The sequence below is a fragment of the Salmo salar genome, unplaced genomic scaffold (genome assembly GCF_905237065.1).
Source record: "Salmo salar unplaced genomic scaffold, Ssal_v3.1, whole genome shotgun sequence".
In the NCBI taxonomy this organism is placed as follows: domain Eukaryota; kingdom Metazoa; phylum Chordata; class Actinopteri; order Salmoniformes; family Salmonidae; genus Salmo; species Salmo salar.
The window spans coordinates 97,501-114,627 of NW_025548249.1; the positions used below are offsets into that span (position 1 = coordinate 97,501).

The 17,127-nt window shown below is 48.8% G+C and overlaps 1 protein-coding gene across 1 annotated transcript in view; it reads left to right on the top strand.

The window, feature by feature from the left end:
- Positions 1 to 5,694: 5,694 nt before the first annotated feature.
- wipi2 (WD repeat domain, phosphoinositide interacting 2) overlaps positions 5,695 to 17,127 on the top strand; it is a 70,663-nt gene continuing 59,230 nt past the window's right edge. Inside the window, exon 1 of the mRNA XM_045712090.1 lies at positions 5,695 to 5,987. Within this exon, the coding sequence (XP_045568046.1) occupies positions 5,914 to 5,987 (74 nt within the window). The 5' untranslated portion in view covers positions 5,695 to 5,913. The remainder of the gene's footprint in view (positions 5,988 to 17,127) is intronic.

Consider the following 17,127-nt stretch of genomic DNA (forward strand, 5'->3'; position numbering starts at 1 on the left):
CCAATAACATCTGCTAACCATGCGACCAATAACATCTGCTAACCATTTGACCAATAACATCTGCTAACCATGTGACCAATAACATCTGCTGACCATGTGACCAATAACATCTGCTAACCATGTGACCAATAACATCTGCTAACCATGTGACCAATAACATCTGCTGACCATGTGACCAATAACATCTGCTAACCATGCGACCAATAACATCTGCTAACCATGTGACCAATAACACCTGCTAACCATGTGACCAATAACATCTGCTAACCATGTGACCAATAACATCTGCTAACCATGTGACCAATAACATCTGCTAACCATGTGACCAATAACATCTGCTAACCATGTGACCAATAACATCTGCTAACCATGTGACCAATAACATCTGCTAACCATGTGACCAATAACATCTGCTGACCATGTGACCAATAACATCTGCTAACCATGTGACCAATAACATCTGCTAACCATGTGACCAATAACACCTGCTAACCATGTGTATGGACCAATAACATCTGCTGACCATGTGACCAATAACACCTGCTAACCATGTGACCAATAACATCTGCTAACCATGTGACCAATAACATCTGCTAACCATGTGACCAATAACATCTGCAAACCATGTGACCAATAACATCTGCTAACCATGTGACCAATAACATCTGCTAACCATGTGACCAATAACATCTGCTAACCATGTGACCAATAACACCTGCTAACCATGTGACCAATAACATCTGCTAACCATGTGACCAATAACATCTGCTAACCATGTGTATGGACCAATAACATCTGCTAACCATGTGACCAATAACATCTGCTAACCATGTGACCAATAACATCTGCTAACCATGTGACCAATAACATCTGCTAACCATGTGACCAATAACATCTGCTAACCATGTGACCAATAACATCTGCTAACCATGTGACCAATAACATCTGCTAACCATGTGACCAATAACATCTGCTAACCATGTGACCAATAACACCTGCTAACCATGTGACCAATAACATCTGCTAACCATGTGACCAATAACACCTGCTAACCATGTGTATGGACCAATAACATCTGCTGACCATGTGACCAATAACACCTGCTAACCATGTGACCAATAACATCTGCTAACCATGTGACCAATAACATCTGCTAACCATGTGACCAATAACATCTGCTAACCATGTGACCAATAACATCTGCTAACCATGTGACCAATAACATCTGCTAACCATGTGACCAATAACATCTGCTAACCATGTGACCAATAACATCTGCTAACCATGTGACCAATAACATCTGCTAACCATGTGACCAATAACATCTGCTAACCATGTGACCAATAACATCTGCTAACCATGTGACCAATAACATCTGCTAACCATGTGACCAATAACATCTGCTGACCATGTGACCAATAACATCTGCTAACCATGTGACCAATAACATCTGCTAACCATGTGACCAATAACACCTGCTAACCATGTGTATGGACCAATAACATCTGCTGACCATGTGACCAATAACACCTGCTAACCATGTGACCAATAACATCTGCTAACCATGTGACCAATAACATCTGCTAACCATGTGACCAATAACATCTGCAAACCATGTGACCAATAACATCTGCTAACCATGTGACCAATAACATCTGCTAACCATGTGACCAATAACATCTGCTAACCATGTGACCAATAACACCTGCTAACCATGTGACCAATAACATCTGCTAACCATGTGACCAATAACATCTGCTAACCATGTGTATGGACCAATAACATCTGCTAACCATGTGACCAATAACATCTGCTAACCATGTGACCAATAACATCTGCTAACCATGTGACCAATAACATCTGCTAACCATGTGACCAATAACATCTGCTAACCATGTGACCAATAACATCTGCTAACCATGTGACCAATAACATCTGCTAACCATGTGACCAATAACATCTGCTAACCATGTGACCAATAACACCTGCTAACCATGTGACCAATAACATCTGCTAACCATGTGACCAATAACACCTGCTAACCATGTGTATGGACCAATAACATCTGCTGACCATGTGACCAATAACACCTGCTAACCATGTGACCAATAACATCTGCTAACCATGTGACCAATAACATCTGCTAACCATGTGACCAATAACATCTGCTAACCATGTGACCAATAACATCTGCTAACCATGTGACCAATAACATCTGCTAACCATGTGACCAATAACATCTGCTAACCATGTGACCAATAACATCTGCTAACCATGTGACCAATAACACCTGCTAACCATGTGACCAATAACATCTGCTGACCATGTGTATGGACCAATAACACCTGCTAACCATGTGACCAATAACATCTGCTGACCATGTGTATGGACCAATAACACCTGCTAACCATGTGACCAATAACATCTGCTAACCATGTGACCAATAACATCTGCTAACCATGTGACCAATAACATCTGCTAACCATGTGACCAATAACACTTGCTAACCATGTGACCAATAACATCTGCTAACCATGTGACCAATAACATCTGCTAACCATGTGACCAATAACATCTGCTAACCATGTGACCAATAACATCTGCTAACCATGTGTATGGACCAATAACATCTGCTAACCATGTGACCAATAACATCTGCTAACCATGCGACCAATAACATCTGCTAACCATGCGACCAATAACATCTGCTAACCATGTGACCAATAACATCTGCTAACCATGTGACCAATAACATCTGCTAACCATGTGTATGGACCAATAACATCTGCTAACCATGTGACCAATAACATCTGCTAACCATGTGACCAATAACACCTGCTGACCATGTGACCAATAACATCTGCTAACCATGTGACCAATAACATCTGCTAACCATGTGTATTTTTTATTTCTCTAGTTTGTATAACTTTTTAACTCTGGATTGTTGTGAAAGGCACACGCGTACATTCACACTCCTTCACACCCTTGACTTTTTTTCCACATTTTGTTACGTTACAGCCTTATTCTAAAATGGATTATATAAAATCCTCAGCAATCTACACGCAACACCCCATAATGACAGAGAAAAACGTTTTTTGTTGTTGAAATTTTTAGCAAATTTGTTAATTAAAAATAAAAAACAGACACCTTATTTACATAAGTATTCAGACCCTTTGCTATGAGACTCGAAATTGAACTCAGGTGCATCCTGTTTCCATTGATCAGCCTTGAGATGTTTCTACAACTTGGAGTCCACTTGTGGTAAATTCCAACAGTTGACAGCGTACGTCGGAGCAAAAACCAAGCCATGAGGTCGAAGGAATTGTCCGTAGAGCTCAGAGACAGGATTGTGTCGAGGCACAGATCTGGGGAAGGGTAACAAAACATTTCTGCAGCATTGAAGGTCCCCAAGAACAAAGTGGCCTCCATCATTCTTTAAATGGAAGAAGATTGGAACCACCAAGACTCTTCCTAGAGCTGGCCGCCCGGACAAACTGAGCAATCGGGGGACCTGATGGTCACTCTGACAGAGCACCAGAGTTCCTCTGTGGAGATGGGAGAACCTTCCAGAAGGACAACCATCTCTGCAGCACTCCACCAATCAGGCTTTTATGGTAGAGTGGCCAGACGGAAACCACTCCTCAGTAAAAGGCACATGACAGCTCGCTTGGAGTTTGCCAAAAGGCACCTAAAGACTCTCAGACCATGAGAAACAAGATTGTCTGGTCTGATGAAACCAAGATTGAACTCTTTTGGCCTGAATGCCAAGCATCATGTCTGGAGGAAACCTGGCACCATCCCTACGGTGAAGCATGGTGGTGGCAGCATCATGCTGTGGGGATGTTTTTCAGCGACAGGGACTGGGAGACTAGTCAGGATCGAGGGAAAGATGAACGGAGAAAAGTACAGAGAAATCCTTGATGAAAACCTGATCCAGAACCTCAGACTGGGGCGAAGGTTCACCTTCCAACAGGACAACGACCTTAAGCACACAGCCAAGACAACGCAGGAGTGGCTTCAGGACAAGTCTCTGAATGTCCTTGAGTGGCCCAGCCAGAGCCCGGACTTGAACCTGATCGAAAATCTCTGGAGAGACCTGAAAATAGCTGTGCAGCAACGTTCCTCGTCCAACCTGACAGAGCTTGAGAGGATCTGCAGAGAGGAATGGGAGAAACTCCCCAAATACAGGTGTGCCGAGCTTGTAGCGTCACACCCAAGAAGACTCGAGGCTGTAATCGCTGCCAAAGCTGCTTCAACAAAGTACCGAGTAAAGGGTCTGAATACTTATGTAAATGTTATGTAAATGTTTTTAATTTTTAATACATTTGCCTAAAAATTCTAAAAACCTGTTTTTGCTTTGTCATTATGGGGTATTGTGTCTAGATTGATGAGGAGGGGGAAAAAACTATTTAATACATTTTAGAATTAAGGCTGTCAAGTTGGGTCTACTACACCTGTTGTATTCAGCATTTCACTGTGAGGTCTACTACACCTGTTGTATTCAGCATTTCACTGTGAGGTCTACTACACCTGTTGTATTCAGCATTTCACTGTGAGGTCTACTACACCTGTTGTATTCAGCATTTCACTGTGAGGTCTACTACACCTGTTGTATTCAGCATTTCACTGTGAGGTCTACTACACCTGTTGTATTCAGCATTTCACTGTAAGGTCTACTACACCTGTTGTATTCAGCATTTCACTGTGAGGTCTACTACACCTGTTGTATTCAGCATTTCACTGTGAGGTCTACTACACCTGTTGTATTCAGCATTTCACTGTGAGGTCTACTACACCTGTTGTATTCAGCATTTCACTGTGAGGTCTACTACACCTGTTGTATTCAGCATTTCACTGTGAGGTCTACTACACCTGTTGTATTCAGCATTTCACTGTGAGGTCTACTACACCTGTTGTATTCAGCATTTCACTGTAAGGTCTACTACACCTGTTGTATTCAGCATTTCACTGTGAGGTCTACTACACCTGTTGTATTCAGCATTTCACTGTAAGGTCTACTACACCTGTTGTATTCAGCATTTCACTGTGAGGTCTACTACACCTGTTGTATTCAGCATTTCACAGGTAAGGTCTACTACACCTGTTGTATTCAGCATTTCACTGAAGTAAGGTCTACTACACCTGTTGTATTCAAGGCATGTGACAAATACAATTTGATTTTAGTACATTACATTACATTACATTATAAAATACCGCAGTTGTGCCAGTGTCTAAAAATTATGAAAATGTATGTTGTCAGACTGCGCCATCTCCTGGTGACAAGTACGGCATAATATCAATAATATCAATAGTATAGCCACGACCACAGAACAAGTCAGACAGATATTTCACCGGATGTGTAAATATGAAGCATACGGTTGGCGTTTCCACTCACTACCAAATATGGTGATGAGAGGAAGCGCAGTGACCGGAAGTGTGCTTCCTAACGGAAATCTCTGCCCACTGTGATTAATCTGTTCCCATTGGAAACGACAGGCTCTGGTTTATCTTGGGGTTAGTTCATTAAAATCTTTAAATTATAGATTTTTTTTTTGAGACGTTGCCCATTTTAAAGTGATTGTCATTTACCACACGTCGATTTATCTTTTTCCATCCCCATTCACAGCCGTAAACCAAACCTTTTGAAATGGTAATACGGTCCCTTTAAAAAAAACTGTCGTAAAAAAAAAAAAAAAACTGTCACCGCACATGCGCAGAGAGACTGGAGGTGGGGGAGGCAACGGCGACTGACAAAAACAACAAGAAGAACCGTTGGAACCAAGAGGAAGAGCGAGATGTCTCCATGAATACAGGCTAACTTTATTCTTACCCAGTTATTATTATTATTATTATCATCCACAACCTACCCGACTGCTGCTTTCTCACAAGGCTTGATTAGATGGTGCCGGGCCCATGAACTTGGCTAGTCAGAGCGGGGAGACCGGCTGTAGCCAGCTCCTCTTCGCCAATTTTAACCAGGACAACACGTAAGGAAGGCCGGGGTGGAAAGTGGGGGAGGGGGACCCCTAACCGTTACATGATACTCGTTTTTAACGTTTTTTTTTTTGTAATCGGTGTAGTTCAGAGGTCCCAGCTAATCTGTATCTCGACGGAGAGAGGTGCTAGTTAGCTAACTGACAAGTTGTCTGATCACGTTGTCTACTGTAGTTAGCATCCATGTCGTTAGCCAGCTAAAAACGCTAACCAGCTAGCCAGCTAAAAACGCTAACCAGCTAGCCAGCTAAAAACGCTAACCAGCTAGCCAGCTTAAAACGCTAACCAGCTAAAACGCTAACCAGCTAGCCAGCTAAAAACGCTAACCAGCTAATACGCTAACCAGCTAGCCAGCTCAAACGCTAACCAGCTAAAACGCTAGCCAGCTAAAACGCTAACCAGCTAGCCAGCTAAAACGCTAACCAGCTAGCCAGCTAAAACGCTAACCAGCTAGCCAACTAAAACGCTAACCAGCTAGCCAGATAAAACGCTAACCAGCTAAAACGCTAACCAGCTAGCCAGCTAAAAACGCTAACCAGCTAATACGCTCAACCAGCTAGCCAGCTAAAACGCTAACCAGCTAGCCAGCTAAAACGCTAACCAGCTAAAACGCTAGCCAGCTAAAACGCTAACCAGCTAAAACGCTAACCAGCTAGCCAGCTAAAACGCTAACCAGCTAAAACGCTAGCCAGCTAAAACGCTAACCAGCTAGCCAGCTAAAACGCTAACCAGCTAGCCAGCTAAAACGCTAACCAGCTAGCCAACTAAACGCTAACCAGCTAGCCAGCTAAAACGCTAACCAGCTAAAACGCTAACCAGCTAGCCAGCTAAAAACGCTAACCAGCTAATACGCTAACCAGCTAGCCAGCTAAAACGCTAACCAGCTAGCCAGCTAAAACGCTAACCAGCTAGCCAGCTAAAACGCTAACCAGCTAAAACGCTAGCCAGCTAAAACGCTAACCAACTAGCCAGCTAAAACGCTAACCAGCTAGCCAACTAAAACGCTAACCAGCTAGCCAGCTAAAACGCTAACCAGCTAAAACGCTAACCAGCTAGCCAACTAAAACGCTAACCAGCTAGCCAGCTAAAACGCTAACCAGCTAGCCAGCTAAAACGCTAACCAGCTAGCCAGCTAAAACGCTAACCAGCTAGCCAGCTAAAACGCTAACCAGCTAGCCAGCTAAAACGCTAACCAGCTAGCCAGCTAAAACGCTAACCAGCTAGCCAGCTAAAACGCTAACCAGCTAGCCAACTAAAACGCTAACCAGCTAGCCAGCTAAAACGCTAACCAGCTAGCCAGCTAAAACGCCAACCAGCTAGCCAGCTAAAACGCTAACCAGCTAGCCAACTAAAACGCTAACCAGCTAGCCAACTAAAACGCTAACCAGCTAGCCAGCTAAAGTGACTGGATAAGCAAGAAGCGTAAACTAATTGTCTAACAGAAAAAGGCCCAGGGGATCATTCCTTTAATATGACAGTGTATTGATACCTGAACCAATATCTGGTGGAAAAGGCGAGATCTCCTCTCTGTCCAGAAAGCTACGATTCCCTCTGGACCCTCATTTATAAACTGAACTTGACTTGATAGTGTGCTTATTCTCCCGGTAACTTTAGACCATGCCTATCAAATCAAATGTATTTATATAGCCATTTTTGATACATCAGCTGATATCTCAAAGTGCTGTTACAGAAATGTACACAATGCTGTATCACATCCGGTCGTGATTGGGAGTCCCACAGGGCGGTGCACAAATTCCCGGTTTGACCAGGGTAGGCCGTCAATGGAAATACTATTTTGTTGTTAACTTCTATGGGCTACCTAGCGTCCCACCTGCGGGACGCAGCCAGTGAAATATCACGGCGGGAAATATAAAATGTCATAATTCAATTTTCTCAAACATACAACTATTTTACACCATTTTAAAGATACACTTCTCCTTGATGTAACCACATTGTCCGATTTCAAAAAGGTTTTACAGCGAAAACAAAACATTAGATTATGTTAGGAGAGTACATACAGTGGGGGGGGGGGGGAAAGTATTTGATCCCCCTGCTGATGTAACCGATGTGAAATGGCTAGTTAGTTTAGCGGTGGTGCGCGCTAATAGCGTTTCAATCGGGTGACGTCACTCGCTCTGAGACCTTGAAGTAGGGTTGTTCCCCTTGCGTTGCAAGAGCCGCGGCTTTTGTGGCGCGATGGGTAACGATGCTTCGTGGGGTGTCAGTTGTTGATGTGTGCAGAGGGTCCCTGGTTCGAGCCCGGGTTGGGGCGAAGAGAGGGACGGAACCTACACAGTTACACAGATTTTGTACGTTTGCCCACTGACAAAGAAAGGATCAGTCTATAATTTTAATGGTAGGTTTATTTGAACAGTGAGAGACAGAATAACAACAAAAATATCCAGAAAAACACATGCCAGAAATGTTATAAATTGATTTGCATTTTAATGAGGGAAATAAGTATTTCACCCCCTCTCAATCAAAGATTTCTGGCTCCCAGGTGTCTTTTATACAGGTAACGAGCTGAGATTAGGAGCACACTCTTAAAGGGAGTGCTCCTAACCACAGCTTGTTACCTGTATAAAAGACACCTGTCCACAGAAGCAATCAATCAATCAGATTCCAAACTCTCCACCATGGCCAAGACCAAAGAGCTCTCCAAGGATGTCAGGGACAAGATTGTAGACCTACACAAGGCTGGAATGGGCTACAAGACCATCGCCAAGCAGCTTGGTGAGAAGGTGAAAACATTTGGTGCGATTATTCGCAAATGGAAGAAACACAAAAGAACTGTCAATATCCCTCGGCCTGGGGCTCCATGCAAGATCTCACCTCGTGGGGTTGCAATGATCATGAGAACGGTGAGGAATCAGCCCAGAACTACACGGGAGGATCTTGTCAATGATCTCAAGGCAGCTGGGACCATAGTCACCAAGAAAACAATTGGTAACACACTACGCCGTGAAGGACTGAAATCCTGCAGCGCCCGCAAGGTCCCCTTGCTCAATAATACATATACATGCCCGTCTGAAGTTTGCTAATGAACATCTGAATGATTCAGAGGACAACTGGTGAAAGTGTTGTGGTCAGATGAGACCAAAATGGAGCTCTTTGACATCAACTCAACTCGCCGTGTTTGGAGGAGGAGGAATGCTGCCTATGACCACAAGAACACCATCTCCACCGTCAAACATGGAGATGGAAACATTATGCTTTGGGGGTGTTTTTCTGCTAAGGGGACAGGACAACTTCACCGCATCAAAGGGACGATGTACCGCCAAATCTTGGGTGAGAACCTCCTTCCCTCAGCCAGGGCATTGAAAATGGGTCGTGGATGGGTATTCCAGCATGACAATGACCCAAAACACACGGCCAAGGCAACAAAGGAGTGGCTCAAGAAGAAGCACATTAAGGTCCTGGAGTGGCCTAGCCAGTCTCCAGACCTTCATCCCATAGAAAATCTGTGGAGGGAGCTGAAGGTTCGAGTTGCCAAACGTCAACCTCGAAACCTTAATGACTTGGAGAAGATCTGCAAAGAGGAGTGGGACAAAATCCCTCCTGAGGTGTGTGCAAACCTGGTGGCCAACTACAAGAAACATCTGACCTCTGTGATTGCCAACAAGGGTTTTGCCACCAAGTACTAAGTCATGTTTTGCAGAGGGGGTCAAATACTTATTTCCCTCATTAAAATGCAAATCATTTTATAACATTTTTGACATGCGTTTTTCTGGATTTTTGTTGTAGTTATTCTGTCTCTCACTGTTCAAATAAACCTACCATTAAAATTATAGACTGATCATTTCTTTGTCAGTGGGCAAACGTACAAAATCAGCAGGGGATCAAATACTTTTTCCCCCCACTGTAGACAAAAATAATCACACAGCCATTTTCCAAGCAAGGACATGTGTCAATAAAACCCAAAACCGCAGCTAAATGCATCACTAACCTTTGATGATCTTCATCAGATGACACTCCTAGGACATCATGTTATACAATACATGTATGTTTTGTTCGATAAAGTTCATATTTATATCCAAAAACAGCATTTTACATCGGCGCGTGATGTTCAGAAAATGTATTCACACCAAAACGACCGGTGAATGACCACATCAATTTACAACGTTGGTCTCGATGGTGTTTTGATGCGTTGATGGTGTTTTGATACGTTGATCTCGATGGTGTTTTGATGCGTTGATCTCGATGGTGTTTTGATGCGTTGGTCTCGATGGTGTTTTGATGCGTTGATCTCGATGGTGTTTTGATGCGTTGATCTCGATGGTGTTTTGATGCGTTGATGGTGTTTTGATACGTTGGTCTCGATGGTGTTTTGATGCGTTGGTCTCGATGGCGTTTTGATGCGTTGGTCTCGATGGCGTTTTGATGCGTTGGTCTCGATGGTGTTTTGATGCGTTGGTCTCGATGGCGTTTTGATGCGTTGGTCTCGATGGCGTTTTGATGCGTTGGTCTCGATGGCGTTTTGATGCGTTGGTCTCGATGGCGTTTTGATGCGTTGGTCTCGATGGCGTTTTGATGCGTTGGTCTCGATGGCGTTTTGATGCGTTGGTCTCGATGGTGTTTTGATGCGTTGGTCTCGATGGCGTTTTGATGCGTTGGTCTCGATGGCGTTTTGATGCGTTGGTCTCGATGGCGTTTTGATGCGTTGATGGTGTTTTGATGCGTTGATCTCGATGGCGTTTTGATGCGTTGATGGTGTTTTGATGCGTTGATGGTGTTTTGATGCGTTGATGGTGTTTTGATGCGTTGATGGCGTTTTGATGCGTTGGTCTCGATGGTGTTTTGATGCGTTGATCTCGATGGTGTTTTGATGCGTTGATCTCGATGGTGTTTTGATGCGTTGATCTCGATGGTGTTTTGATGCGTTGATCTCGATGGCGTTTTGATGCGTTGATCTTGATGGTGTTTTGATGCGTTGGTCTCGATGGTGTTTTGATGCGTTGGTCTCGATGGTGTTTTGATGCGTTGGGCTCGATGGTGTTTTGATACGTTGGTCTCGATGGTGTTTTGATGCGTTGGTCTCGATGGTGTTTTGATGCGTTGATGGTGTTTTTGATGCGTTGATCTCGATGGTGTTTTGATGCGTTGATGGTGTTTTGATGCGTTGATCTCGATGGCGTTTTGATGCGTTGATGGTGTTTTGATGCGTTGATCTCGATGGTGTTTTGATGCGTTGATCTCGATGGTGTTTTGATGCGTTGATGGTGTTTTGATGCGTTGGTCTCGATGGCGTTTTGATGCGTTGGTCTCGATGGTGTTTTGATGCGTTGATGGTGTTTTGATGCGTTGATCTCGATGGCGTTTTGATACGTTGGTCTCGATGGTGTTTTGATGCGTTGGATGGTGTTTTGATGCGTTGATCTCGATGGCGTTTTGATGCGTTGATGGTGTTTTGATGCGTTGGTCTCGATGGTGTTTTGATGCGTTGGTCTCGATGGCGTTTTGATGCGTTGGTCTCGATGGCGTTTTGATGCGTTGGTCTCGATGGTGTTTCGTGTTGGGTGATTTTTACCCGTCCCTGGTGGAGTCTGGAAGTGGAGTTGCTCTGGTCTTTCTGGGTAGTGAGACTGTCACAGTGTCTCTGTCTCTGTCCCCTCGGTTAGACCAGTGTCTCCAGCCTGTCTCTGTCCCCTCGGTTAGACCAGTGTCTCCAGCCTGTCCCTGTCCCCTCGGTTAGACCAGTGTCTCCAGCCTGTCTCTGTCTCTGTCCCCTCGGTTAGACCAGTGTCTCCAGCCTGTCTCTGTCTCTGTCCCCTCGGTTAGACCAGTGTCTCCAGCCTGTCTCTGTCCCCTCGGTTAGACCAGTGTCTCCAGCCTGTCTCTGTCCCCTCGGTTAGACCAGTGTCTCCAGCCTGTCTCTGTCCCCTCGGTTAGACCAGTGTCTCTGTCTCTGTCCCCTCGGTTAGACCAGTGTCTCCAGCCTGTCTCTGTCTCTGTCCCCTCGGTTAGACCAGTGTCTCCAGCTCTGTCTCTGTCCCCTCGGTTAGACCAGTGTCTCCAGCCTGTCTCTGTCCCCTCGGTTAGACCAGCGTCTCCAGCCTGTCTCTGTCCCCTCGGTTAGACCAGTGTCTCCAGCCTGTCTCTGTCTCTGTCCCCTCGGTTAGACCAGTGTCTCCAGCCTGTCTCTGTCTCTGTCCCCTCGGTTAGACCAGTGTCTCCAGCCTGTCTCTGTCCCCTCGGTTAGACCAGTGTCTCCAGCCTGTCTCTGTCTCTGTCCCCTCGGTTAGACCAGTGTCTCCAGCCTGTCTCTGTCTCTGTCCCCTCGGTTAGACCAGTGTCTCCAGCCTGTCTCTGTCCCCTCGGTTAGACCAGTGTCTCCAGCCTGTCCCTGTCCCCTCGGTTAGACCAGTGTCTCCAGCCTGTCTCTGTCTCTGTCCCCTCGGTTAGACCAGTGTCTCCAGCCTGTCTCTGTCCCCTCGGTTAGACCAGTGTCTCCAGCCTGTCTCTGTCCCCTCGGTTAGACCAGTGTCTCCAGCCTGTCTCTGTCCCCTCGGTTAGACCAGTGTCTCCAGCCTGTCTCTGTCTCTGTCCCCTCGGTTAGACCAGTGTCTCCAGCCTGTCTCTGTCTCTGTCCCCTCGGTTAGACCAGTGTCTCCAGCCTGTCTCTGTCTCTGTCCCCTCGGTTAGACCAGTGTCTCCAGCCTGTCCCTGTCCCCTCGGTTAGACCAGTGTCTCCAGCCTGTCCCTGTCCCCTCGGTTAGACCAGTGTCTCCAGCCTGTCTCTGTCCCCTCGGTTAGACCAGTGTCTCCAGCCTGTCTCTGTCTCTGTCCCCTCGGTTAGACCAGTGTCTCCAGCCTGTCTCTGTCTCTGTCCCCTCGGTTAGACCAGTGTCTCCAGCCTGTCTCTGTCTCTGTCCCCTCGGTTAGACCAGTGTCTCCAGCCTGTCTCTGTCCCCTCGGTTAGACCAGTGTCTCCAGCCTGTCTCTGTCCCCTCGGTTAGACCAGTGTCTCCAGCCTGTCTCTGTCTCTGTCCCCTCGGTTAGACCAGTGTCTCCAGCCTGTCTCTGTCCCCTCGGTTAGACCAGTGTCTCCAGCCTGTCTCTGTCCCCTCGGTTAGACCAGTGTCTCCAGCCTGTCTCTGTCTCTGTCCCCTCGGTTAGACCAGTGTCTCCAGCCTGTCTCTGTCCCCTCGGTTAGACCAGTGTCTCCAGCCTGTCTCTGTCCCCTCGGTTAGACCAGTGTCTCCAGCCTGTCTCTGTCCCCTCGGTTAGACCAGTGTCTCCAGCCTGTCTCTGTCCCCTCGGTTAGACCAGTGTCTCCAGCCTGTCTCTGTCCCCTCGGTTAGACCAGTGTCTCCAGCCTGTCTCTGTCCCCTCGGTTAGACCAGTGTCTCCAGCCTGTCTCTGTCCCCTCGGTTAGACCAGTGTCTCCAGCCTGTCTCTGTCCCCTCGGTTAGACCAGTGTCTCCAGCCTGTCTCTGTCCCCTCCGTTAGACCAGTGTCTCCAGCCTGTCTCTGTCTCTGTCCCCTCGGTTAGACCAGTGTCTCCAGCTGTTCTGTCTCTGTCCCCTCGGTTAGACCAGTGTCTCCAGCCTGTCTCTGTCCCCTCGGTTAGACCAGTGTCTCCAGCCTGTCTCTGTCCCCTCGGTTAGACCAGTGTCTCCAGCCTGTCTCTGTCCCCTCGGTTAGACCAGTGTCTCCAGCCTGTCTCTGTCCCTGTCCCCTCGGTGAGACCAGTGTCTCCAGCCTGTCTCTGTCTCTGTCCCCTCGGTTAGACCAGTGTCTCCAGCCTGTCCCTGTCCCCTCGGTTAGACCAGTGTCTCCAGCCTGTCTCTGTCTCTGTCCCCTCGGTTAGACCAGTGTCTCCAGCCTGTCTCTGTCTCTGTCCCCTCGGTTAGACCAGTGTCTCCAGCCTGTCTCTGTCCCCTCGGTTAGACCAGTGTCTCCAGCCTGTCTCTGTCCCCTCGGTTAGACCAGTGTCTCCAGCCTGTCTCTGTCCCCTCGGTTAGACCAGTGTCTCCAGCCTGTCTCTGTCCCCTCGGTTAGACCAGTGTCTCCAGCTTTCTGTCTCTGTCCCCTCGGTTAGACCAGTGTCTCCAACCTGTCTCTGTCTCTGTCCCCTCGGTTAGACCAGTGTCTCCAGCCTGTCCCTGTCCCCTCGGTTAGACCAGTGTCTCCAGCCTGTCTCTGTCCCCTCGGTTAGACCAGTGTCTCCAGTCTGTCTCTGTCTCTGTCCCCTCGGTTAGACCAGTGTCTCCAGCCTGTCTCTGTCCCCTCGGTTAGACCAGTGTCTCCAGCCTGTCTCTGTCCCCTCGGTTAGACCAGTGTCTCCAGCCTGTCTCTGTCCCCTCGGTTAGACCAGTGTCTCCAGCCTGTCTCTGTCTCTGTCCCCTCGGTTAGACCAGTGTCTCCAGCCTGTCTCTGTCTCTGTCCCCTCGGTTAGACCAGTGTCTCCAGCCTGTCTCTGTCCCCTCGGTTAGACCAGTGTCTCCAGCCTGTCTCTGTCCCCTCGGTTAGACCAGTGTCTCCAGCCTGTCTCTGTCTCTGTCCCCTCGGTTAGACCAGTGTCTCCAGCCTGTCTCTGTCCCCTCGGTTAGACCAGTGTCTCCAGCCTGTCTCTGTCCCCTCGGTTAGACCAGTGTCTCCAGCCTGTCTCTGTCCCCTCGGTTAGACCAGTGTCTCCAGCCTGTCTCTGTCCCCTCGGTTAGACCAGTGTCTCCAGCCTGTCTCTGTCCCCTCGGTTAGACCAGTGTCTCCAGCCTGTCTCTGTCCCCTCGGTTAGACCAGTGTCTCCAGCCTGTCTCTGTCCCCTCGGTTAGACCAGTGTCTCCAGCCTGTCTCTGTCCCTGTCCCCTCGGTTAGACCAGTGTCTCCAGCCTGTCTCTGTCTCTGTCCCCTCGGTTAGACCAGTGTCTCCAGCCTGTCCCTGTCCCCTCGGTTAGACCAGTGTCTCCAGCCTGTCTCTGTCCCCTCGGTTAGACCAGTGTCTCCAGCCTGTCTCTGTCCCCTCGGTTAGACCAGTGTCTCCAGCCTGTCTCTGTCCCCTCGGTTAGACCAGTGTCTCCAGCCTGTCTCTGTCTCTGTCCCCTCGGTTAGACCAGTGTCTCCAGCCTGTCTCTGTCCCCTCGGTTAGACCAGTGTCTCCAGCCTGTCTCTGTCTCTGTCCCCTCGGTTAGACCAGTGTCTCCAGCCTGTCTCTGTCCCCTCGGTTAGACCAGTGTCTCCAGCCTGTCTCTGTCTCTGTCCCCTCGGTTAGACCAGTGTCTCCAGCCTGTCTCTGTCTCCTCGGTTAGACCAGTGTCTCCAGCCTGTCTCTGTCCCCTCGGTTAGACCAGTGTCTCCAGCCTGTCTCTGTCTCTGTCCCCTCGGTTAGACCAGTGTCTCCAGCCTGTCTCTGTCTCTGTCCCCTCGGTTAGACCAGTGTCTCCAGCCTGTCTCTGTCCCTCGGTTAGACCAGTGTCTCCAGCCTGTCCTGTCTCTGTCCCCTCGGTTAGACCAGTGTCTCCAGCCTGTCTCTGTCCCCTCGGGTTAGACCAGTGTCTCCAGCCTGTCTCTGTCCCCTCGGTTAGACCAGTGTCTCTGTCTCTGTCCCCTCGGTTAGACCAGTGTCTCCAGCCTGTCTCTGTCTCTGTCCCCTCGGTTAGACCAGTGTCTCCAGCCTGTCTCTGTCTCTGTCCCCTCGGTTAGACCAGTGTCTCCAGCCTGTCTCTGTCCCCTCGGTTAGACCAGTGTCTCCAGCCTGTCTCTGTCTCTGTCCCTCGGTTAGACCAGTGTCTCCAGCCTGTCTCTGTCTCTGTCCCCTCGGTTAGACCAGTGTCTCCAGCCTGTCTCTGTCCCCTCGGTTAGACCAGTGTCTCCAGCCTGTCTCTGTCCCCTCGGTTAGACCAGTGTCTCCAGCCTGTCCCTGTCTCTGTCCCCTCGGTTAGACCAGTGTCTCCAGGCTGTCTCTGTCCCCTCGGTTAGACCAGTGTCTCCAGCCTGTCCCTGTCCCTGTCCCCTCGGTTAGACCAGTGTCTCCAGCCTGTCTCTGTCCCTGTCCCCTCGGTTAGACCAGTGTCTCCAGCCTGTCTCTGTCCCCTCGGTTAGACCAGTGTCTCCAGCCTGTCTCTGTCCCCTCGGTTAGACCAGTGTCTCCAGCCTGTCTCTGTCCCCTCGGTTAGACCAGTGTCTCCAGCCTGTCTCTGTCCCCTCGGTTAGACCAGTGTCTCCAGCCTGTCTCTGTCCCCTCGGTTAGACCAGTGTCTCCAGTCTGTCTCTGTCCCCTCGGTTAGACCAGTGTCTCCAGCCTGTCTCTGTCTCTGTCCCCTCGGTTAGACCAGTGTCTCCAGCCTGTCTCTGTCCCCTCGGTTAGACCAGTGTCTCCAGCCTGTCTCTGTCCCCTCGGTTAGACCAGTGTCTCCAGCCTGTCTCTGTCCCCTCGGTTAGACCAGTGTCTCCAGCCTGTCTCTGTCCCCTCGGTTAGACCAGTGTCTCCAGCCTGTCTCTGTCCCCTCGGTTAGACCAGTGTCTCCAGCCTGTCTCTGTCCCCTCGGTTAGACCAGTGTCTCCAGCCTGTCTCTGTCCCCTCGGTTAGACCAGTGTCTCCAGCCTGTCTCTGTCCCCTCGGTTAGACCAGTGTCTCCAGCCTGTCTCTGTCCCCTCGGTTAGACCAGTGTCTCCAGCCTGTCTCTGTCCCCTCGGTTAGACCAGTGTCTCCAGCCTGTCTCTGTCCCCTCGGTTAGACCAGTGTCTCCAGCCTGTCTCTGTCCCCTCGGTTAGACCAGTGTCTCCAGCCTGTCTCTGTCCCCTCGGTTAGACCAGTGTCTCCAGCCTGTCCCTGTCCCCTCGGTTAGACCAGTGTCTCCAGCCTGTCTCTGTCCCCTCGGTTAGACCAGTGTCTCCAGCCTGTCCCTGTCCCCTCGGTTAGACCAGTGTCTCCAGCCTGTCTCTGTCCCCTCGGTTAGACCAGTGTCTCCAGCCTGTCTCTGTCCCCTCGGTTAGACCAGTGTCTCCAGCCTGTCTCTGTCTCTGTCCCCTCGGTTAGACCAGTGTCTCCAGCCTGTCTCTGTCCCCTCGGTTAGACCAGTGTCTCCAGCCTGTCTCTGTCCCTCGGTTAGACCAGTGTCTCCAGCCTGTCTCTGTCCCCTCGGGTTAGACCAGTGTCTCCAGCCTGTCTCTGTCCCCTCGGTTAGACCAGTG